We start from the raw sequence: 24,380 nt of genomic DNA, 5'->3' as shown, positions 1-24,380 counted from the left end.
TTGGAATGTGACAGGCTGCAGCTGGGAAGCTGGCCTCAGAGAGGGAAGAAGAAAGCAGTTCACACACAGTTAGCCCGATGAATCAAAAGAGGCAGGGACGAGGGCAGTGTGCCTAGAGGCTGACTGGGCGGGGAAGACCACTGGTCCCTTTGGGGTGCTTCTCCTCATCTCCTATGCCCCAGATTATTCCTGCTAGACAAAAACCCTCAAGTATTACCCGACTCGTAGGGCTCTATTTATATTACTGGGCTGGAAGACTCTAGGCCAGGGCCCTTGCTGGAGAAAGTGGACATAACAGGACCCAGCTGTTATAGGGGAACTTGGATATGGACTGGGAAAATCCAGCACCATGAATAAACTCTGGACTTGAAACCACCAGGCCCTGGACCCTGATCTCACTTGGCCACAACTCTGCTGTATGACCTTGACCAAGCCTCCTGGACTTTCTGGGTCCAGTGTTCCCAGGTGCTCTGTGGTCTCTGGAAGACCTTGAAAGCTTGGAGCTTGCGGGGGTCTAAGGGTCTGATCACATGTTGTAGCCATGGGAGAGGTGCACCTTTGTTCACAAGAGGTCAAATGCATCCTTCTTGAGCTCTCAACTCCAAAGACTCATACAAAAGTCCATTTGGGGCCAGCTGCCATGACTCACGCCTGTAATCCCAGCACTTCGAGAGGCCAAGGCAGGAGGATTGCTTCAGGCCAGGAGCTCAAGACCAGCCTGGGCAATGTAGCAAGACTCCATCTCTAAAACAAAAAAATTAAAAATTAACCAAGTATGGTGGCCCATGCTTGGAGTCCCAACTACTCAGGAGGCTAAGGTGGGAGGATCTCTTGAGCCCAGGAGTTTGAGGCTGCAGTTAGCTATGATCATACCACTACACTCTAGCCTAAGCCACAAAGCAAGACCCTGCCTCTTAAAAAAAAAAAAGTCCACTTGAAGCTGGAGGAGCACTAGAGGGTTCCCTGGAGGAGATGGCACTTTGAGCCAGGCATGAAGGATGGATCAGGTTTCAAGCAGAGCAGATGGATGAGAAAAGATGCTGCCAGATGAGGGAACATCATGGGCAAAGGCAATGAGGAGAGAAAGTACCAGATACATGGGAGGGAAGTGCATAGCTAAGAGTGGTTTGAGCCTAAAGAAGCTGGGAAGGGCTGACGGGGCCAGGCTGAGAGAGTGTGGAGAGGAGGTAAAATTTAGGGCTGAAGAACTTGTGCTCCGAGATCAAGGTCCAGCTCTGCTTCTTAGCAGCTGGGTGATCTGAGACAGTTACAAACCTCTGTGAACATCAGCATCCTTGTCTTCAAAATAGTAATAACAATACGACCTACCTTCCCGGTTAACAGGATCAAATGAGATGGCACATGGGATGTGCTTCCCACAGGGCCAGGCATGAAGGGGGTGCTCCCAAAAGTAGGCTGAGTGGCCACGACAGTTGCTAGGGCTTGGTTTGGGGAGAAGATAATAAACCAGTGGGTGGAGGGAAGGTGCCAGGCATTGCAGTCAGAGGTGAGGTGGCCCCTGTTTTTTGTCACCTTATTTGTTTTTGTTTCTTTTCTCTTTCAGGGTCCTCCTGGGCCTTATGGAAATCCAGGTCTCCCCGGCCCTCCTGGAGCCAAAGTGAGTATTTGCTGGAGATGTGGCCATGGAGTGGGTGCTGGGGTGGGAGCCATATTTGCGGTGCTTCCCAGGGGCGCCTGGTGGGTGCTGGGGTTGGAGCCATGTTTGAAGTGCTTCCCAGGGGCGCCTGGTGGGAGGGCTTCAGGGGCACTGAGGGGGATTCCCACCCAAGCCAGGATCACCCTCTGGACCCCTTTCCAGGGCTGGGCCCTGTGCCTGATCTGGAGACACAGTGCTTCCGGCTGGGAGAGACTTGGGGGAGTCGGGCAGTTGGAACCCAGAGCCTTCAGGGCAGTGGGCAGAGGGGTGATTTCTTGCTAAACAGGGAAGGCTGGCCTTGAATGTCAGACTAAGAACATAAGGCTTACCGTGTTGTAAGATGCATCCTGGGGAGGGATGTGGAAAGATCACGTTTTAGAAAGCTCACTAGATGCCATGAGGAGGATGAAGCGGGGGTGGGGAACCAGAGCCAAGGCCGGGAGACCAGGGGTGATACAGGGGAGAAAGGAGGCTAGCCCAGGCCAAGTTAGGGGTGTGGGAGGAGGTAGGGTGGAAAGGATGGTGCTGGGTGCAAGGTGAGAGACAGTTACAAACACCAGACAGTTTTTACCTCCCTGATATTAGCCTTGGGGACTGAACTGGGTCCCAGGAGGGGACTCAGATGATGTTGCATGTGGAAACATGTAGCCCGGTCAAGTGATCATTTATGGAGAGATATTATGGAACTCAGGACTGCTCTGAGCTGGAGATAGAGCCAGGGGGAGGCTGGCGCAGAAATGCCACTTCCCACAGGGAGTCTTCTTGGAATACTCGAGTTCACTTTTAATGAGATCTTAGTGGCTGATGCTTTGATGATATGGGAACACCACTTGCTGAGCTCTTCAGTCTGTTCCTGGAGCTCTGGCAGAGGACAAGGTTGTTGGAAGTGAGAACCTGCATTGGAAGTGAGAAACTCAGAGCACCAAGAGGAGTGCCAGAGCCAGCAACATTTAGGTCATGGGAAAAGAAAGCTTGCGGAATGGCTGGAGAGATAGGAGGAGGGGAAGGAAGATGCTAAAGTCCCTGAAGCTAAGAGAGCAGTGCCTGTGCCAAAAGAGCTGTGGAGGGCAGACGGGCTCCTGGCTCAGGGGCCTCCCAACCCAGCCTGTGTCATCTGTGGGGTAACCAGGTGAAGTGCACCCCTGGGCTTTGGTTGGGCCAGGTCCAGGGCCATTCTTTGATAACCCAGCTGCAAAGGTTGAATGGCTTAAGGAAAGCCCTGAACTGATTGGCTCCAGGCCATGCACAGTGAGCTGCTGAGCAGCCTCTAAAGCCCAGCTCTCCTGAGTCAAGGAGTAGGACTCCTTCTGGCCCATCAGCTTGCCTGGGAGCTTTGGACAGAGGCCTCACGTGGTAGTCCTGGGCATATGGATCTGTGGTGCCAGAGTCTTGGGACAGAGCAGAGTGCAGGAGCACTGACCTCAGCCCCTCTAGATCTGTGACTCTAAGTCCAGAGCTGGGCTGGGTTCCTTTTTGGAAGGCAGGCAGTGGAGGCCTCTGGTGTCCAGTGCTTAGCAGCTGCCTGGAGGTGCTCTGGGCTTTCACAGGGTGAACACTGATTATAGTACCAGCCATATACTGAACCCTTCCTGTGTGCCAGGCACTGTGCGTATATTTGATGTGGCTGGTCTCATTTGATCCCCACAAAGACCTAAAGAGATGGGTGGAGATACCGTACCCATTTACAGATGGGGAAACTGAGGCACGGGTCAATGAAGACATTGTCTAGGAAATGGCAGCGGAACCTACTCCCACGGGTCAGGCAGAGAGGCAGGAACTCATTTGGAGACTACTGCTTTGCAGAGGCCGTGGGTACATCAAGATGCCGCGCATCAGCAGCTGTTTTGAATGGCCAGGCTTGCCCCTTCCTAGCCTGCTCTGGGACCAGTGGAGCCTGTCTCCTCCCACCCCCAGACTCACTCCCTGCTCCTGTGGTAGCAGATGCTCCATCAGCTCCTCCTGCTGGCCCTGCTCAGAGCACTGTGGGACCTCAGTGCCAGCACCATGGTAGCCCACCCCAATCTTGCTAACAGATGTGCCATGGTAGGAGGAGGGCCTGCCAGCTGTTTCCCCTCGCATTCTGAGACACATCTCTGAGTGTGGCCACTGAGGCTTCTCCCTAGCAAGTGAGTTCTCCTGCCGCCACATGGGACTGGAAACCATGGACTCGGGGCCTCACGGACAGGACTCCCATTTACATCTGTGTATAGCAGACAAGGGTGTGGGTTCTATAAAATACATTGGAGTCAGAGGCCGCTTCTCTCATTGGGACTTGCATAAAATGCCAGGGGGAAACATCTTGCCCTTTGCCTGGACACTTGGCCCTGAGGCCAAGGGTGAACAGAGGGGGCCCCCGGGCAGGCTGGTTAGGTAGGAGGCCCAGGTAACTGGGCCAGGGCCCTAGGCTGATCTGTGGCATGGGCAGGAAAAGGTTAAAGCAGAGGCCCTCCCTGGATGGGAGTAATGACTTGGCTGAGATTGGATGAGAAAGCTGTGTGTCTGCATGAATGGGTGGGACTCTGGGAAGAGGGTCCTAGGGTCCTCACTGTTGAGCAGATCCCCTTTGGGATGGGAGGTGACCTGGTGGGACTGTAGGGCTGGCTTCCCCCAAGGCCTGTGCTGGCCCCTGATGCTGAGCATCAGCAGCTGTTTTGAATGGCCAGGCTTGCCCCTGCCTAACTCACTCTGGGACCAGTGGAGCCTGTCTCCTCCCACCGCCAGACTCACTCCCTGCTCCTGTGGTAGCAGACACTCCATCAGCTCCTCCTGCTGGCCCTGCTGAGAGCACTGTGGAACCTCAGTGCATGGTGTCTGGGGCCACCCATCCGTTCATCCTCCTTCAGTCAACAAACGTGTATTGAGCACCCACTATGGGCTGTTGACAGATAAATCAGTCACACCTGGCAGGGCTTGCCCTGTGGGCACAGAACTGGATTAGCCCCATGCAATCATCCCTTCAGTGCATCTCCGCCTTCAGGTGCTTATGGCCTAGTGAGAAGACAATCCCTCTGCTACACTGAAGGGTGGGAGAGATGGGTGGTTTGAGGAAGACCAAGAAAGAGAGAAACCTGAGGTGAGGGACTTCATCCCTACTGAGGGTGCAGAAGAGTGAAAGTTCAGAGGGCCAAGGGACCTTGCCTGGATCATGGCTGGGCAGTGGGGGGACTGTATTTCAGATCCTTGGGTTTGCCTGCCAGAAGGAGCTTTGTCAGGGCGTCACAGCTGGTACAAGCCAGAGCCAGGCTACATCCCATCTTCTTCCTCCAGAGCCCAAGGCTCTGCCCATCTACTATCTACCCACATATTCCGTGTTCCAATCCAGCAGGGAAGGGAGCTCGTCAGCTCCAGCACAGAGTTGGATCCAGGACTTTGAGAATGAGGCAGAGAAGCTAGGACCCTGAGAGGATGTGTTTCCGCTTAGAATGGTGCTGACCCGTGGCAGGTGCTGCAGAAGGGGCAGCTGTCAGCATGTGTGAGGCACTGGGGCTATCAGGGACACAGGCAGGCATGGTCCCTGCCCTTGGGGAGTGTAGAGGTGAGCGAGAAAGAAAAACAAGCCAACCATATTGACAAGTGCAGACTTACACCATGATTAGGTCTCTAGGGCTCCACGTGAGAGGCCCGAGGTGCTCAGAGACCCCACGATATGCGGATTGATCCTGTCCAGGAGGTGAGGGACACCTTCTCAGAGGACAGGAAGGTTGAACCAAGGTCTGAAGTACAGTGGACAACTAGGCAAAGGGGCTGGAGGAGGCTGGCGAGGGCAACAGGCCTGGCAGTTGGTGGTATGATTTTTGGACTTCATCCAAAGAGCAGCTGGAAGACCTGAAAAGGATTTCAGCAGAATTGACATGACCAGATGAGGTTTGCAAACGTCATTTAGGCCATTTGAGAAGCAGAGCTTGGCTGGTGGCCAGCTGGAGGGTTGGAGCTGCCCTGGGGCAGGGTGCTGATGCTGGACCATGGTGGAGTCAGGCAGGATGCAGGTGCTTGGTGCAAATGAGGAGCTCTAGGGACTCCTTCTGGAGAGGGAAGCTAGTGCTCCCCACCAGTACTCCCTGCACTGGGCCATGAGGCTCCTGTTCCCACTCTTGGGCAGCTAGCCACCTTGTCTCTGGTCTGGTCCACTTGGTCTGCAGTGAACTAGCCAGGATGACTATGGCCCTTGGACACTGGGAAGGAGAAGTGGTCAGCAGAGAGCAGGCTCCATGGCCCAGGTGGCTGCTGGCAGAGCTGGTGTGAGCTTTACCTTTCCTCTTCCTCTAATGTTCCTTCCTTTGGACCAGGCCCTGTGCTGGGCACTTGAGATCAGACATGGAATATACAGGGGGCTTCCAGACCAGACTATTATAATCCTTTGTGATTTAGTGCTCATTTGTCTCATCCCGTCTCTGGGCCTCAGCCACCCAAGGAAAATGTGGAGAAGTTCAGAAGATATCAAGAAGAAAGTGAGCTACCTGTAGTGGTCCTGCCCAGTAATAAACTCTGAGAGCATTTTGAGCAACCTTTGGGCCAGGCCCCAGCCAAGAGCTTTATATACTTTGCAGAGCAGGTATTATTACCCCCATTTTACAGATGAGGAAATAGGTCCAAGGCGGCCAAGTATCTTGCCCAGAGTCACATTTCTGGTAAGTGGCAGAGCAAGCATTCAAACCCTCAGCTGTCTGACCTCAAGGTGACAATCTAGCCCTCAGCTCCACAGCTCTCTGGTCTTCCCTGTGTGTGTCATATATGTGAGTGTGGATCCACTTTGTCGTGGCTGGGTATCTGGCCTTCCTCACTTAACAATTATTGTGAACATTCTCCTGTGTTAGCCACTTGGCATCCATCACATATGATTTAATGGCTTCATGGCATTCTATCAACACTAATATCTCATGCTTTATATAACTTACTCCATTTGTAAAAAAAATCAGTTCCACTTTGAATTAATATACAAATGTTATCTTGATTAACATTACTGTATATAAATGTTAGAATATCTCCAGTTATTTCATTAGGATAAGTTCATCAAAAACAGAATTGCTAATGTAGTCTCAGGAGTCAGTGTGCCCAAGTTTGAATCCTGGCTCTACTGATGTAGAGCAGACAAGCTCCAAATTGGGGATTAGCCTGGGAGGGTTCTTGGCTTCACTCAGGAAAGAATTCAAGAGCGAGCTCAAGGTAGAAGAAAACAGCTTTATTGATGTGGCAGAACAGCTCCGTCGTGACTGCTCAGGCAGAGCAGGGCTACCCCATAGGCAGTGTGCTGACTGTAACAGTTTGGGGCAATTCTGCAGTCATATTTATGCCCACCTTTAATTATATGCAAATTAAGAGGCAGAATATGCAGAAATTTCTAGAAAAGGAGTGGTAACTTCCAGGTCATCAGGTCATTGCCATGGAAAGGGGCAGTAACTTTCAGGTTGTCATAACAATGGTAAACTAACATGGCACACTAGTGGGCATGTCTTATGGAAAGGTGATTCTACCTCATGCCTGTTTTAGCTGGTCCTCAGTTTGGTCCCAAGTCCAAGCCCTGCCTCCAGAGTCAAGTCTCATCTCCCACCTCACTATCATTTGCTGGTTGCATGACTTTGGGCAAGTTACTTAAAACTTGGAGGGCCTCAGGTTCCACTTCTGTAAAACAAGGATGATCATAGTTCATACCTCACTATGTGTGTGTGTATGTGCACGCATGTATGTGTATTTATATATGTATATGTGGACATATATCAAGACATATACCAAGATGTATTTGTATATACATACACATGCATATATACACATATATGCAAATGATTTATCATATGCCTTGCACGTGAGAGACATATGAGTGTTTAGCTGTTATTTTATTAGCAATTGCCTTCTAGAAAGGTTAAACTGATTTATGCTCCTGCTAGCATTAAAGGAAGATATTTTTAAAAGAAGATAATTTATTATCATTTTCACTTCATTGATCATCTATGAGATGTATGTTTTTCTTAAATCTCTTTTCCATTTGTACTTCACCACTTATGAGTTGGTTTATTTTGGGAGGTTGGGATGTTGCCATTTGTTATTGGTTTGTAAACATTATTTTGAAGTTATTAAGGCTTTGTCCACCTTACAAATATTTTCCAGTTTGTTGTTTGCTTCGTAAGAGTATTCATGATGAATTTCACGAATAGAAATGTTATCCTTTTAAAAAATAATATATCAGATAATCTCAGGAGGGCTCTATTGATCTGTAAAATCTGTGGTTCTTTATTTTGCTTTTATACCTAGAAATGTTTTTCCTATTTTAAGATCAGTTAGGTATTCAATTATATTCCTTGTCATTTCATAATGTCTTTTGTACTCTTAAAAAATTTAAACCATTTGGAATTCATCTTAATGGGGGTGGTGGAAATGGAGTTGGGTTCCAGCATTATTTTACCACCAATAGTTAACCACTTGTTAAACATCTTTCCTCCACTGGTTACTCTATGATAGACAAGGATCTAATACAAGCCATTGTATTATGTTTCATTGTTTATTTATTTTTATGCTAGTAAAATGCCAATTATATGACATTTACTATCTTTGTACTATGTATCCTTCTTCTTCTCTTTATTTAAAACATTTCTGGCTGTTTATTCTGTCAGATGAACCTTATGCCTATCTTAACAATTTCTTTGGAAAACGCTTGGGCTTTTACTGGAATTGTAATTAAATACATATATTAATTTGTGAAGAATTAACATCTTTAAAATATTACATTTTCTAGCTAAAATATGGCATGTCTTCCTATTTGGTTCAAGTTCTACAATGTGTCTTAGTAAATTTTAATGGTTTTTATTACATAAGCCCTGTACATTTCTTATTAGGTTTATACTTAGAAATTTTATATTTTTCTGCTGTCATGAATGGAATATTCTCCCCATTGTATTTTCTAGATAGCTCTCATCTAGTGAAAATAACTGCTAATTTTTGTATTTTTTTAATTTTGTATTTAATTTATAACCATCCCCTTACTAAATCACCTTATTAATTCTATTAGTATTTCAGTTGGTTCTCCTGGATTTTATAGATAGGTATTCATATTATTTGCAGAAAAGAACATATTATTGTCTCATTTTCGTCAAAGGTTAGTAGTTCTTATTTATTTTTCCTGCCTTATTGCATTGTCTAGAACTTCTGGACCCATGAAAATAGTTGTAGTGACAGTAGGAGGCCTGGTGAAAATTCAGAGAAAGTTCTGGGGCTGGAGCCAGATTTGACCCATTCCTATCCCTACCATTGTCTCTTGAGACTCTGTTCACTCATTTGCTCATTTGTGAAACATTTTATGATGACTTCTCTGAGCCAGGCCCTGTGCTGGATACCGAGACCAAGGATGGCTTATATAGGAGGCTTCCAGCCCGGAATTTCTCAATATTCATTAATTTATTTGTTTGTTTGAGACAGGGTCTTGCTCTGTCATCCAGGCTGGAGTGCAGTGGTGTTATCAGAGCTCACTGCAACCTCAACCTCCCAGACTCCAGCAGTCCTCTCACCCAGCCTCCCAAGTAGCTGGGACTAAAGGTGTGCACCACCACACCCAGTTAAATTTTTTGCTTTTGTAGATACATGGTCTCACTTTGTTGCCCAGGCTGGTCTAGAACTCCTGGGCTCAAGTGATCCTCCTTCCTTGGCCTCTTAAAGTGTTGGGATTACAGGCATGAGACACCATGCCTGGCTAGAATTTCCAAATCTTTTGGGATTTATTCCTTCCTTGTCTCACCCCATCTCTGGGCCTCAGCCACCTGAGCCTTCTGTTCTATTTCCCAACCCAACCTGCAGGAAAGGTGTTCACTGTAGTTCCCATTCCTGCTATGTTCTTGGCACTTAAGGCTCCCATCTGTCTTCTAGTACCACCTGGCTCTGTTAACTAATCCAGGCAGAGTCTGCCATTTCACATACAGAGAGGGAAAGTGGCTTGCTCAAGGTCACACAGGCTCTGTCATGGTCACACAAGCTCATTGGCTGGAAAGCAGGTCTGACAACAAGATTCTTGTTCCTGTGAAGATGTAAATGGTTAGTTGGACTTTGTATATGACTTATATTTATTATTGGAAGATTTGCAGGAGGCTGGCTGGGAAGACTTATAGTGTGCTCTATCCCAGAAGTCATACCTTCACCCATCTAGAGGTACCTTGAGCATCCCTTGAGCTGCCACTTCATCTGGTTCCTCCTGGTCTTTTTCCAGCCTCAACTTACAAAAGCTGTAACTCCCTTTAAGGATTTACCTCTGTTTAGGTGAAGTTCTCTCCAGTTTCTTCCTATCCTCTCCTTACCACTGGATTGTAGTTTTTCATCTGCAGTATATCAAAATGTAAAGTGTTCAGGCTCTGGAACCAGACTGCAAGAACCTAAATCCCACTTTCTTTTTTTTTTTAATTTTTATTTTAAGTTTTGGGCCACATGTGCAGGATGTGTGGGTTTGTTACATAGGGAAACGTGTGCCATGGTGGTTTGTTGCACCTATCAACCCATCACCTAGGTATTAAGCACAGCATGCATTAGCTATTTTTCCTAATGCTTTCCCTACCCCAATCCCCTGCCGCCAACAGGCCCTAATGTATGTTGTTCCTTCCCAATGCGTCCATGAGTTCTCATTGTTCAGCTCCCACTTATGAGTGAGAGCAGATAGTATTTGGTTTTCTGTTCCTGCATTAGTTTGCTTAGGATAATGGCTTCTTCATCCATGTCCCAGCAAAGGACATGATTTCATTCCTTTTTATGGCTGCATAGTATTCCATGATGTATATGTACCATATTTTCTTTATCCAGTCTCTATCATTGATGGGCATTTAGGTTGATTCCATGTCTTTGCTATTTTGAATAGTGCTGCAATGAATACACACATGCATGTATCTTTGTAATAGAATGACTAAATCCCACTTTCTAATTGTGTGACCTTGGACAGGTGACTTATTCCTGCTGTGCCTTAGCTTTCTCTTCTGTAAAAGGGGGATAGTAATTGTTGCCGCCTTATGGATTTGGAGGATTAAATGAGTTAATATGTGTCCAGGGCTTAGAAGAGTACTCAGTAAATATTAATGTTTATCATCATCACCGGTCTCTCTGGTTTGCCCCTCATGGTCATGAGTGTGTCTGTTCCCCACCATGGCATTCCCTGCCTTCTGTTCATCCTGAGACTTGGCTTGTAGCATCTGTACTTGAAGGTATCATACTCGGGCAGGCATTGCATCTCAAGCACTGTGCTGGCTGCTAAGAATGCAGAGAGAAATCCGTCAATAACTAAAATGCCCTGGGAAAGGACCTTGGGCCAGGGAACAAGTCATCATTTTGGATCTCAGTTTCCTTTTTTTGTAAGATAACAGAATAGGATACATGAAGGCCCAGTCCTGAAAGCTTGTTAAGCCCAGCTCCTCTATCAGCTGCAGATCGAGGTGGGCACAGGCTGGCTGAGAAAGAGCTGCTGTCCTTTTTTGGCCATAGGAATCCTCAGTAGCCCTAGGCCTGGCCTTGTACCATGGATATAAAAGGCATTGAGCTGGGCTTCTGAACAGCCCAGGGTGGGAGGGGGTCCTGGAGGAGCAGCTGCAGTGCAAGGTGAATCCCAGAGGTGAGGTTCTGCAGAAGATACGACCTAGAGGGGCCCAGGTGGACAGAGTTGGGGTTCTGGGGACTTTTAGTCTTGGGTAGCTGAGGGGAGGGGGAGTGTGGGAGAAGCACCCAGGTCTTCCATTTGCAAATGGGGCTTTGAAGTCAGACCTAGCCTGGGGACGGACTCAGCCTTTGTCTCTTCCCTGCCAGGGAACGCCAGCCCAGGCTGGGATTTGGCTTCTCTGAACCCGCCTTTGTCCTTCCTTGGAACAAATGGGTGCTATGAGGACTAAAGGAGCTGGTCTACAGAGTGGGGCCAGCTCAGTGTCTGCGCATGGTAGGTGAGCAGCAAAAGCTCATTCCTTTCCCTCCTAGAGACACTTTCTAGTTCAGAATGCAGTGATATCTGGTGGAGGGTGACTGAGTCAGGATTTGGAACATCTGAGTTCTAACGAAGAAAAGAACCGAGTGGGGATTAATTAAAGTTGCCCAAACCACCCCTCCCATGTGTCACGGTCATTATCCCACTGGCTCCTTGCCTGAAAACCTGGGAAGCTGGCGTGTGTTTGTGTGTTTGTGTGCACGCATGCATGTGTGTGTGCGCGTGCGCACGTGTGTGTATGCGCGCGTATGTGTGTGCGTGCGCGCGTGTATGTGTGTGTGTGTGCGCGGGTGCGCGTGTGTGGTCCCCACTTTAAAGGTGAGGGAGCTGAGGCTCAGGAAGGTGCAGTGACTTGCCTGAGGTCCCACTGTGAGTCTGGCAGGTCCAGGACTTCTGACTCTGCGCCCAGCTGAGGCAGGCAGGGGAGAGGGCTCAAGGTGGGATAGGAATGGGGACAAAGATTAGGAGCTCTTAGAAGGTGACACAGGGTGGACCGACTTTCCACAGGGCTGTTTCCTGAGTCATCTGATCAGGTTTGGCCAAAGGAGAGGAGCCGCAGCCAGGAGCACCCCGTGAGAGACGCGGCTGGTGAATCTGTGGACCCTTTTCCTGAGCCCCGTGCTCTCCGGAGCCAGGATCTGTGTGACAGGGACTGTCCCTACGCTAGGAACAAAGAGTGCTTGCCTCTGACTGGGGACTCACTGCTTGTCAGTTTCTCGTCAAGTTACTGCCTATTCTAACCCAGCCAGAGCCAGGGCATCCTGGAACGCAGGTCTGGGAGTCACCAATCAGGGTTAGAATGCCTCATCTTGAGGCCCTAGACAGTCCCTTTCCTTCTCCTGGCTTTAGTTTTCCCAAATATATTATGGGAGGAATAATGCTTCCCTTGCCTCACTAGACTGTAGGAATCTAGTGAGGTGAGGGATACTGTCAACTGTGAAGGGCCGTACACACATGTAAGTGGCTGTTTGTGCACTGAACCTCATGTAGAGACCAATGAGGTGGATATCAACATTCTGGAAAATCAAAAAGTATTGACATGCCTCTTGGACATGTCTCTCAGAAACCCCTGAGAGCCCCAGGGGAACAAGCCAGGAGACAGTCCTGGCCATGTGCACAGGCAGAGACTGGTCACCTGGAGGATGGGCGCAGAGCTCTACAAGTAGGATGTGGAGGACACATTCCGGATGAGAACTGAAGAATGTTTGTGGTTTGGCTAATGATGGTTGGAGAAAGGGTTTCTAGGTGCAGGTGACTGCCTGAGCAACAGCCTGGTGGCAGGACAGTGTGGGACATGGCTGGGGAGTGGGCTGTGGTTTGAGGATAGAGCAGAGGGACCCTCTCTGTGGGTTTGGCTGCTGAAAGGAGAGCAGAGTCTAGATAGGGTGCCTGGGATGGGTTGGATTACAGAAGACTTGGGATAACAGAAAGAGGAATTTGGACTTTGTCACCCTGCAGTCACAGGGAGCTATGGAAGGTGTTAGAGCAGGGGAGTAGTGGAATTGGAGAAGACCCTCTGGAGGTGTGTGAGTGGGAGGATGGATGGGAAGGCATTTAAGCAAGGGAGCAGGGCTTTGAGCAGAGTTTGTGGGGAGACAGACATCCTCTCTAGATGACTTGGTGGCCAAAGTGGAATTGTTTTTGTTTCAGGGACAGAAAGGGGACCCAGGGCTCTCACCAGGAAAGGCCCACGATGGGGCAAAGGTAGGTTTCCAGGGACCCCAGTTCTCAGGGAAGAGGGGAGTGGACAATAGTGAAATCACCACACTCTGCAGCTAGCCGTCCTGGCAGAGGCCATGCATGGCAAAGGCAGTGAGGTGGGAACATCTAGAAGGGTCAGGGTGTGGTTTGGTTTTTTCCCTGAAGTCCTTTAGCCCTTCTCAACACCAAACCCACCCAAGGTTATTCCCAGCCACCTTCTTTCCAAAGTGCAACCAACAAAACCGACAAAAGATTTCTCCTATGGTCACACTCTTGGTGAATGTCCTTTTGCCTAATGTCCTGCATGGCTTTCTGCAGGGCCTGCTAGGTGACCGTGGGCATCCAGAAGTTTCTTGGTAGCACATGGCCAGGAAGCTTCCAATAGACACTCAAAGCCTTTCCTGAGGTTAACTCGAGCAGACGGGTCTGTGGATTTCTAGGAGGCCAGAGATTCAGGGCTCCCTAACTCTGAAGGGCTATGAAACCAGGTTTGCCTGCAGAAGGAAAAACACTTTGGCTAAAGGCTTTCATCCATCTCTGAAGGATCCACCCCATAAACTGAGCAAGGGACTTGGAGAGGGTGCAGGACAGATGGGAAGAGGGGAGCCCACATGAACTCCACATGAGATTGTCCAGTGTGTCAATCTTCCAGGCACAGACACCCTGGAAGCAATGCCCAGGTCTGCCTGGCTTCCTTCTGGACACAGCCCTAGAGCCATCCCAATGGATTGAACACTGCTTCTCAGCCCAGCCTCCTGTGCTTAAAGGCACCTAGAATTGGCTGCTTTCTTTGATTTCCCCAAGACATGGGTGGCTTATTGCTTCACATCCTCACTGCTAGGTGTTTGCCCTTAGCGTGTATTTACTGGGTGACCCAGGGTCCCAGGAGAGCGTTCCCATATACTACCACTTGACCCCCATCATAACCCCATGAGCCAGGACAAATGGGCCCAGCTTACAGATGAGAAAACGGAGGCCCAGGTAGGGGTGGCTTGCTGGAGGTCGTGCAGCTGGTAAGTGGCAAAATGAGATCGGCACCCAGGAGCCCAGGCTTCTCTCCTGCTCCTGTGTGGCCTGTTCTCAGGCCTTGGGGTGGTGGCAGAAATGTCCCCCTGCTTGGCCAGCGGCATGCCCAGCCATGGGAAGGTGTCTCAGGACTGCAGGGAGAGATGACTGATTGATATGGGACTGATAAGGCACACGTCCTCTGGAACATAGTTTTCAAACATGGTTTTAGTATCGGAACCCGTTCTTCAAGTGGTGTCTTCTGCTGAAGCCCAGTATATAAAATAGATCAGATGGAGCGGCTGAGTTGAGTGGGGAGAGGGCGGGGTACACCACCCACTCTTCTTGCTGGGCAGCATCCGAGTCTCCTCTGAGGCCTCTAGTACTCCATGAATCTCATTTGGAAACAACCAGCCATTGGAAGTCACAATTCCAATTTTGTAGTGTAGCAGTGTGTCTCTGCTCCCGTTTTCCTGCCTCACCCGCCTTGTCTGTGTCTTGCAGGGCGACATGGGCTTGCCTGGGCTCTCCGGGAATCCAGGACCTCCGGGACGAAAGGTACTGTTTGGTTTTGATGCTTTGCCTTGTGCAGTGGGCCTCCTAGCAAGCCAGGTCTTCAGGCAGCAGAGCTGTGGGCCCACTTGCCTCTCCCCAGCCCCAGCCCAGCTCCCCTGGGCACAGGGCACATGGGAGAGAGCTTTCCAAGGGTTGTGACTGTTGGGGGCAGGGAATCCCTTGGCTTGCAGTAGGTGCCTGCCACCGTGGTTAATGAGGTAGCATAAGAAGTATCCTTGGTTTGCTGTACTTCCTTTTGGGGGCCAAGCTGCTCCCAGGAAGGCCATCTTCAAGAAAGCTTGTGGTGATGGAGTACCCTGTGCTGGCCCTGGCTCCACCGCCCACTGGCTGAATTGCCTTGGGCCTACAAGTCCTGTCTGTACTCCTCAGCCTTCTCCTACATGAGATGGAGACAATGATCCCCGTCTCTGACCCTGCACAGTCTGGGGCTGTGTGACCAGGAGCAAGGCCTGGAGCAGAGAAGTTGAGGGAGTGGACCCTGTGGTCAGTTGGACCTGGGTTCTATTCCCCCTTCTGCCATTTCCTGGTTGGGTGACCTTGGGCGAGTCAATGAGCTCTCAGAGTCTCATATGTGGCCCTCGCTGATGCCCTGCAGGGGAAGGGGAATGATCTGGAGAGGCAGTGGGTTCTCTGTACCTTCCTGGCTGTTGTTATGTCACCCGCATCCCATCCCCATTTCAGCCATGCTGGGGAGTTACCTGTCCAAACACCTGTGCGGGGAAAAGACTGGCATTTCCTAGGTAGTGGGTCTGTAGCTTACAGTCCCCCTGGATTTCTGTGACTCCTCCAGCCTGTGTCTCCCTTCCTTCAAGACTCTACTCTAGTTGTGCCTACTCTCGGGAGTCCTCCTGGAGCACTCAGCTTCAGGCCAGGAGGCTCCTCTCTGCTCAAGGACACTTAAGCTGTCTTGGCTTAGTTATTCTGAGCTACCAGGTATGCCTCACCAACCAGGGTGTGCAAATCTGGTTTGTTGCTCTTCCTACTGAACCTAGCATGAAGCCTGTGCATAGCAGGTATTCAGGAAATGGGGGAAAGGCAATGCAGCTTAAGGATCAATTGCTTTTTCCAAGAAAATCCCCAACTGCTGATGGATTATCTGGTGAATCCATCGGCCTACCACTGTTTCTTAAGCTTCTGCCCTGGCTCCCGGCTGTGGCCACAGCTGAACTCTCTCTAGGCCATCTGGCTCTCATCTGGACAGCTGGGGTGTCTCCCAGCTCCACCCAGTTCTTGCCTTGAGAGCCCCATGACACAGGGGGCCTTGCAGGATCTTGTTCCCTCATTCCCTTCCCCATGGCCAGAGCAGGCCATACCTCCAACCTGAGAGGCCTGTCTGGAAGCAGTGGCTGTTTGTGAGCTGAGAAATATGGTCTTTTCTGGCTCAGAGAACACAGAGGGATTCGCACTCCCCACTTACTTCCCCTCTGGGCTCTAGTGCTTTCTGATGGATGAGATGTGAGTGGAAAAGGCTCTTTCCGGTCCCAGCTCATAAAGCAGTCTCTGGTGGTCTTGTTCTGCATGGGGGGTGGCAGCCTAGCAGAGGTGACAGGAGATAGGGAAACCAGACTGGAACCAGCTCCTGCCCGGGGTGCCAGGGCTCCTTGCATTAAGCAGATGTCCAGGGGGCCAAGGACCCCCAACCAAGAGGAACCAGCTCACCTGAGCAGGGAGAGGCAGCTTCTCTAAGTTAATGAAGAGCCACTGTGCAGCTGGAAAACTATTTGGCAAAGCCAATTGCTCTGCGTTCCCCTCTGGCCCTGGCCTAGACACGCACAGAAGAGTTTGGTCTGTGGCAGGCTGGCGTCACCCACTCACAGAGGGTGCTGGGTGAAGCGTTGGGGAGCTCAGATCCCAAGGCAGAGACCCCTGACCAGTAGCGGGGATCAGAGAAGAGAACTACTGCCGTGGGCAATGTGCCTGGGGCCACCATTGTAGGTGGTCTCTCCTATCACACACGTCTTTGGTGACAACAGCAGCCACTTGGCTCTGATCCTGTAGTATGGCTTTTCTGCGTTACTTCTTGTGGGAAGCCTTGAGGGGAGAAGGAAGGTGAGTGGATAAGAGGTGAGGTCAGCTTCCTCTTCGTGATCACCAGCACATTGAATTTTTGTGTCATTCTGAGGCAACATGGATAATCCTATGTATTCATTTATTTAACAAGAATTATTGAATGCCTGTAATGTGCCAGCCACTGAGCTGAATGGACAAAAATTCCTGGGACCTGCATTCTTGGGGTGGGCACAGAGATAATACAAAGAAAACAGTAAAAATAAAAGGTACACTATAAGACAGAAAGTGCTATGGAGAAAAATCAGCAAGAGAAAGGGAGTTTTGGTTGGCGACTGCAGTCTACAGCAGTGGCTCCCAGCTAGGGAGTTCAGGCCCCATTGCAGTGATTCTGGCTCTGTTGGTCTGAGTGGGACTCAGGCATCAGTAGCTCTAAAAGGCCTCCAGGTGGTTCCCATTTGCAGCCAAGAATAAGAGGCACCAATTTAATGGAAATACCTTCCATGGGTTTCTAAGCTGCAGGGCTAGGATTTGAACCCAGGTCTTCTGACCCTCAGGCCCTTTCAGTCAACACAAGGCTGATTGAAACAGTTTCTCAGACAAGACAGTGTCCATCCAGTAAAAAAGAGCCTGCCTGCCTGAGAAGGTTTGTTTCTCTGCCACTGCCTGAGATGCTTGTGGAAGGACTTTGCTGGACCAGTTCCCAAGGTGGGGAAGACATGCAAACCAGGTTAGATAGACCTGGGTGGAATCCCTGCTCTGTCCCTCTCCTGCTGTGTGAGCTTGGGCAAGTCGCCTCAGCTTGCTGGGCCTCAGCCACATCATGAGGTGGTTGGGAGGATTAAATGAGATGTAATATCCCTGCACTCAGCACGGGGCTGGCACACGGCAGGCACTTTGTATGCATTTATGCAATGAATGAATAGTGATCATGATCATGAAGAGAAGCATCTGAAGAAGGTCTTGCCCATCTGGTAGTGCTAGTCATTTTGCTAGTTTCCAGCTAACCGCCCTCCACTAGCCAAGAAGGCTGCCAGAACTCCATTTGCACCTCCCATGCTCTCTCTCATCTAACTCTCTTGCCTTCTTTCCTAGAGACCAGTAATTATCAACTTGGGGTGATTTTGCCCCCTGGGGAACAGTTGGCAATGTCTGGAGAGATTTTTGGCCATTACATACAACTGGGAGGGAGGTGCTGCTAGCTTCTGATGAGTAGAAGCCAGAGATACTGCTAAACATCCTGCAATGCACAAGATAGCCCTTCCCTCCCATACACATATAAGATGTGTCCAGCCCACAAAGTCAAGGTTGAGAAACCTTGCTGTATAGAAACCCTGGCCCTATCCAATCCCATGTACCCTGGGTCTTCCTGCCTCCCTGCCCCCTGCTGTGTAGAAACCCTGGCCCCATCCAATCCCGTGTGCCCTGGGCCTTCCTGCCTCCCTGTGTTTGCTTCTGCTGTGCCCTCCCCAGGCATGCCCTCTCCTCCACACTTATCCTCATGTGCCTGCCCCTTGGCTCTGTTCTTAGAGAAGAATAGCATCTTCTCCAAGAGCACTCCCCAGCACCTCCAGGCAGAAGTCACCCCTCCCTTCTCTGACCATTTGGCCTCCCTTCTCAGCTTCTTTGGGCTAGTGGGCAACCCACTAGTGTCGACACATTGCTTAGACTGGACAGAGGACAGAACCCAACCCGTTCATCTTTGTTTCCCCACATGGGGCTTAGCGCAGTGCTGACCACATTCACCTCCCTCGCTCCTCACCTCTGGCAAGCATCACGAATTGATCTTTCTGGCCAAGCCCTGAGACAGACCCTGAATTTTTCTTACCATACTGCCCCAGATAGACATGATGCATGGAACAAAACTGCTACTCAAATCAAAACCTGACTTGCTTCTCTCCAGCCTGACTTCCCCTCAGTTCCCTCCTGTTGCCCCCACCCTGCCCCCTAGCAGGAATGCTGCCTGAGTTGGCCATTATCTGTGGGAAGCTGTAATAACATGGGAGAGCACAGGGGTCATCTGGAAGTGTGTCTGGGGAAATGTGATTGAGGCCGCCTGAGACGATCTCCCGCCTTTCTGCGAACTTCCGGTTCTGCCTGAGTATGGCACCCCCAATTCCGTAGAGTTCCCCCCGAGAAACTTCTCCAGGCTCCCCTGCTTCTATAGCCCATACCCACTGGCATCCCTCCTATCCCATCCTGTGTCTCCTGTCCAAGCCCTGCTCCTCCCCCAAGCCTCAGTTTATAATGCCGCCTCCTGTGGCTGGGTGCATCTATATTCTTCTACCATTCTCCTTCATTGCACTTAATATGCATTTAATGCCCACATCCCCTTCTAGAAAGTAGAGTTTTTTCTGTTCATTGGTGTATCTCTAGTGCCTAACACAGGGTCTTGGTCATTGCTGCGGCTCAGCAGACATTTGTTTGATGAAGGAACAACTGGATAAATGAATAAGCCATACAGAAAATATACCTTCCTGCCTGGAGCGGTCTCAGGTATCCACAGAGCAGAGTTTGGTGTCAGACACCTGGCTGCGCCATGATGGACTGTGCTTTTAGACTAGCCACAGACTTCGGAATCCTACAGTTTCTGAGCCCACAGGACACTTGGAGAGGCCAGCTGGGGAAACTGAGGTCCAGAGAGGCACCTTGTCCAGCATCACATAATAAGACCCTCTACTCTAGTCATGTGTTTCTCACTCTTTGATTCTTTCTGTCCTGCTGATGGCCCAGTCTGGGGTGTGGGCTGCCCAGGAGGTAGGGAAGTTCAGCAGAGATTCATGGAGAGCTAAGCAAGCTTGGTGAGTTTCAGCTCAATTACAACGGGAGCTGAGGCCTTGCTCAGGCCAAGGTGGAGCCTGGGTGGACAGCCGATATCTGAGTACATATTGGTCCCTAGGACCCCCAGGCAAGGACCGGACCCCTCCCCTCCCTGCCCAAAGCCCAAAAAGCAGCCCAGCCAGACGGGGAGACGGTCTGTAGCAACAGTGAGGTGATGTCTGGTTTCTCCTTGCGCATTGTAAGCAATGATTAATCTGGCTCCCAAACCAAAATATAGACCAAGTTCTATTATAAACACAGGTCCTGTGGAGACCCGCCTGCTGGGCAGCCAGAGGCCCCTTGCAGGCACCACGGTCCCTGGAGCTCCCCGAAACATTCCCTCTCCCTTAGTGCCAGTCAGGCACCGATCACAAACTGGAAAGTCACTGCCCACAGGCCCACCTTGCGGTCAGCACCCGCCCCATAATTGGTGGGGCGCAGCACAAGATAATGGTTTAGATTCTTGCAGGTCTGGGGCCCTGTCATTTGGAGCTATTTGCCGGCCTCAGCTTGGTAAACATTGTTAAGATGCTTCCAGGGAGCATAAGCACCTCCTACCTCCTACCTCCCACCTTGGCTATGCTCGCTCTGCTGCTCCTGGCCATCCAGGAGAAACTGGGGTGTTCATGGCAATGTTTAAGGCCCTTCAGGGTCCCTTGATCAAGAGATACCTAGAAATTGTATATCCCAGTGGGTCTGGAGTCCGGGGAAAAGTATTGACTTGGCCATAACTTGCTAGGTGACTTTGGACAAGTCCCTTCCCTTTCTGAGCTTCAGTTTCTCAGTCCGTCCAGTGAGAAAGGAGATTGCCAAACTAATGGTTTAGGTCCCTTTCAACTCAGTTATTCCAGGGTTTCATGACTGACCTCTGCCTGAATAATGCTGCAGTGATGTGAAACTTTCATTCCAGGGAGGGCATCTATAAGGGGATCTCTCCTTGAGTGGCTTTGTGGCTCTTCTAGGCAGGCCTTAGGCCTCAATGAGCATGTCTCATCCCATGCTTTTTGATGGCTAAGGATGTGGGATTCGAGTTACAGGCCTGGCACTGCCCCTAGAAAGCTGTGTGGCCTCAGCAAAGTCTCTTTACTTCTCTGAATATCAGTTTCCTCAACTGGCAAACGTGTATGGTAATTTCTGCCTTCTAGGGGTGATAGCAAGGAGTCCATGAACTGAAATATGAAGGCTTCAGTGCTGAGCCAGGCACAGGGCCTGCCACCATGCATACCGGTGATGATCATTCACTTCCATTTAGCTGCATCCTGAGCAAGAGGGTTTACTTGAAATCTTCTCCTAGGATTTCACTGGAGAAATGCCTCTGCTTCCTTTGTGGGGAGGTATGGGGACTGAAGAATTGGTTTTCAGCAGGGTTCTTGTGGCTGCAGATGAAGCCACAGGAGCTGGTGATGGCCAACGGCCCCCTGGACCCCACCTTATGGTTCTCTTGGGGTTCTTGTCCTGTTACTCCATTGGATCTTTGCAGGCAGGTAGAATACAACAGAGTGAGCTTCAGAGAGGATAATTACCCATACGGAGTCACACAACCAAGAGTGCAAGGCTCCATTCAGCTCTTCACTGGGAAAAGGTTTCACTTGTTCTTCCTCATCTGCAAGCTCTAGGTGGAAAAATGATGATCACGGCTGTTAGTTATATCTTGTCGCGCTACGTCCCTGCTCAAAGAGCTTCTGTGGTTTTGTATCATATTACCACCAGCATGCTCTGGCCTCCTGCTTCTCCAACCACCCCCATCGTTCACCCTCTCGCCCATTCTATTCCAGTCATACAGGCCTTCCTGTGTTCCCTCCAAGCCACTTGAGGGCGTTCTTGCCTCAGGGCCTTTGCACTTGCTATTTCCTCTGCCTGCACTGCCTTTCTCCATCCCACAGCCAGCTCTGTGTTCATCCCATTCATCTCCTTAGAGCAGCCTTCCTTGATCCCACCCTCTATTCACCGTCCCTCCCCAGTGCTGCATTCTCTGTCCATAACTTTACTTCCTTTTCTTCACAGCACTGATCACTACTAGACATTTTCTCCCTGTTTCTGAAAGGATTTTATTTTAATTGTGGTTAAAAAGCATATAATGTAAAATTACCATCTTAACCATTTTTAAGTGTCCAGTTCGATAGCATTACGTACATTGTTGTGCAATTAATATCTAGAAATGTTTCATCTTGCAAAACTGAAACTGTACCCACTGAGCAACTCCCCATTCCTCTCTCCTTGCAGCCCAGATGTTATTTTTATGTTCACTTTGTTTTTTACCTCCTTAATTAGAATGTAAACTCCTTTAGGGCAAAGAATGTTGTCTGTCTCATTCTTCCTGTGCCTAGAACGGGGCTGGAGCATGAAAACTCAGTAAATGTTTACCGAATGAATGAAAAATGAAGATTATAACAGCAGCTAACCTTTACAGCACCCTTGAATCCAATGCCAAATACTGCGCTTTACACACTTTCTATCTTGCCATCCCTGCTCCAACTTTATAGCCCCATTTTATAATTGAGGAAAACAAGATTCTCGGAGGTGAAGTCATTGGCTTTGGGTCACCCAGACAGCCAGTTAGTTAGTAGAGCAGCACTGGAATCCAGATGGGTCTGAAACAAGAGGTTGTATGCCCCAGTTTGCCCACTGGGGAAAAGAGTACACGCCCCAGCTAGAAGAATCTCACCCAACCTTGTTGCGTCAATCTCCATAGGCCCCTGGATCTGAGATACAATCATGTCACTGAGGGCTCTTGAGACATGAATAGGTGCAGAAAGAATGCTTGTAAACTCTCCAGACCTCTTAGATCAAACTGACTCTGCTGTTTATAATGAAGAGTCCCCACCTCCTGGGGGCTGATGGGGGGTGTTGAGTGTGTATACCTGTGTGTGTTTGTGCCTGTGCATGGAGCTGCACATGTCTGGGGATGTTTGCAAGGTTCCCAGTGTGGCTCCAGATGTCAGAAGGATCTGGTAGTGAGTGCCTGTGGCTTGTTAGCAATGGGACTCAGGGCAGGCATCTTCAGTTCTGTGAGACTCAGTGTTCTCCTCTGTAAAATGGAGGTGATAGTCACCCCCCACCCCAGCTCATCTGACTGTTGGAAGGAGTAGATGAAGTCATCTGTTATGCATGTAGTCCTGGGTAAATGGCAGCGCATAGAGAGGGTCTACAGGTTTGAGCGTGCATGCGGGCGTGTGTGTGTTCTAGTCTTGTGTGTGACTCTGGAGGGGGTCTTCAAACTCTGGGGTTCTAAAACATCAGAGCTGAAGGGGACTCAGAGTTCTAACTCCCTAATCTGAAGTTCAGAGAAGGGTAGTAACCCACCCAAAGTTGCATAGTAAGTTAGGGACAGCATCTAAACCAATCCCAGAGCTCCCTGCATAAGAGGGTCTAACATGGATAAGTGTGGCTACCCTGTGTACCGTGGAAGCCCCCCCAGCTGATGGAAACTTGAAGTGTGAGGTTTCCTCTGGAGACCTCCTTACTCTTATGAAATGGCTTAGGTGATTATACCTTGTGCCACCTGAAAGCACACACTCAGCTTGGTTCTCTCCACCCACCCAGAGGCCTGGCCTGGACATGCCTTACACCATGGTCTTTGGGCTATCAGGACAGAGGGTCAAAGTTGGTACTGGGGCGTTGCCAGAGTCCTTCTCATTAGTATCTGGGTGGCCTATTCCTCCCTGGGATAGGAGCTGGGGCCAGTGGGAGAAGGGAAACAGCTATTTGGGTTAATATATGTGGTCAAGGCCTATGATGGGGGCTTTATGAGAAGGGGCAGGTCCTGATAGGGGAGGGAATCCCAGCATCACGTGTGATGTGGTTGCTCAGCACATTCCAGACCTCGAGTCCTACTCAGTCTACTCCTCCATTGACAAATCCTAGCCCTGAGAGATGGTCTCACCTTACCTCTGGATTCAGAAGGAATGGTTGCGATACACTGTCTCTGGGTCACAGTTGCTCTGTTCCAGTTCGTCTCACCAACTCTGCCAGAGCAGTGAATGACCCCCATGATGTCCTCTGCCTAAGAGCCACTGGGAGCAGAGAGAAAACCTTGGGAATGTGCGAACCGTCACATGGTATCTGCATCCATCTGGAGAACGCTTACTGAGCGCACACTCCATCCTGGACGCAGTACATATGGTGCTGAACAGAGCAGGCCAGGAGGCTGGGCCCTTGCAATTTCCAGGCCCAGATGTATCCTCCCTGCCTGATGCAGCTTCTTCCCCCCACAGGGACACAAGGGCTATCCTGGACCAGCAGGGCACCCCGGAGAACAGGTGAGGGCCTCAGCCTCAGCCCTGCCCTGGTCGCTGTTCCTCCTCCCAGTCCCTACCTGTCTCTGGCCCCCTCCCTAGATCCTGCTCTGTGAGCCAGCCTAGAGCCAGGCTGTTCTGCCTCTCACCCTGCTGGGGCCTCCAGCCCACTCCAGCCCACCCCATCTCTCTCGCCCAGCCACATTTGCCCAAAAGAGCCAGAGTCCATGCCGGCCTGATGTTGGCATGAGCCGCGCAATGCCAGTTGGAGCCATGAATAGCTGGCCTGTTCCGGGCGATGTTAGGGGATATTATACATGCCACCACGGGGTTTGCAGGAATTTTGGCTGGCTTGGCCCAAGTCAAACAGCAGCCCTGCCAGCATGGGAGAACCAGCCAGGCCTCCTCAGTGATTTCTTTTTTTTTTTTTTTTTTTTTTTTTTTT

At 50.1% G+C, this 24,380-nt stretch overlaps 1 protein-coding gene across 3 annotated transcripts in view; it reads left to right on the top strand.

Annotated features, from left to right (window-relative positions):
* Window positions 1–24,380, top strand: part of COL27A1 (collagen type XXVII alpha 1 chain) — a 161,273-nt gene that overhangs the window by 26,549 nt on the left and 110,344 nt on the right. For 2 of the 3 annotated variants that reach the window (XM_017875934.1, XM_017875933.1), the window contains exons 5-8: window positions 1,565–1,618; window positions 13,242–13,295; window positions 14,802–14,855; window positions 23,915–23,959. In XM_017875934.1, coding sequence (XP_017731423.1) covers window positions 1,565–1,618; window positions 13,242–13,295; window positions 14,802–14,855; window positions 23,915–23,959 — 207 coding nt within the window. The remainder of the gene's footprint in view (window positions 1–1,564; window positions 1,619–13,241; window positions 13,296–14,801; window positions 14,856–23,914; window positions 23,960–24,380) is intronic. The other variant, XM_017875935.1, reaches the window with a different exon arrangement.

The sequence above is a fragment of the Rhinopithecus bieti genome, unplaced genomic scaffold (assembly GCF_001698545.2).
Source record: "Rhinopithecus bieti isolate Rb0 unplaced genomic scaffold, ASM169854v2 scaffold_9997, whole genome shotgun sequence".
Classification (NCBI taxonomy): domain Eukaryota; kingdom Metazoa; phylum Chordata; class Mammalia; order Primates; family Cercopithecidae; genus Rhinopithecus; species Rhinopithecus bieti.
This window is presented reverse-complemented; position numbering and strand designations above follow the sequence as displayed.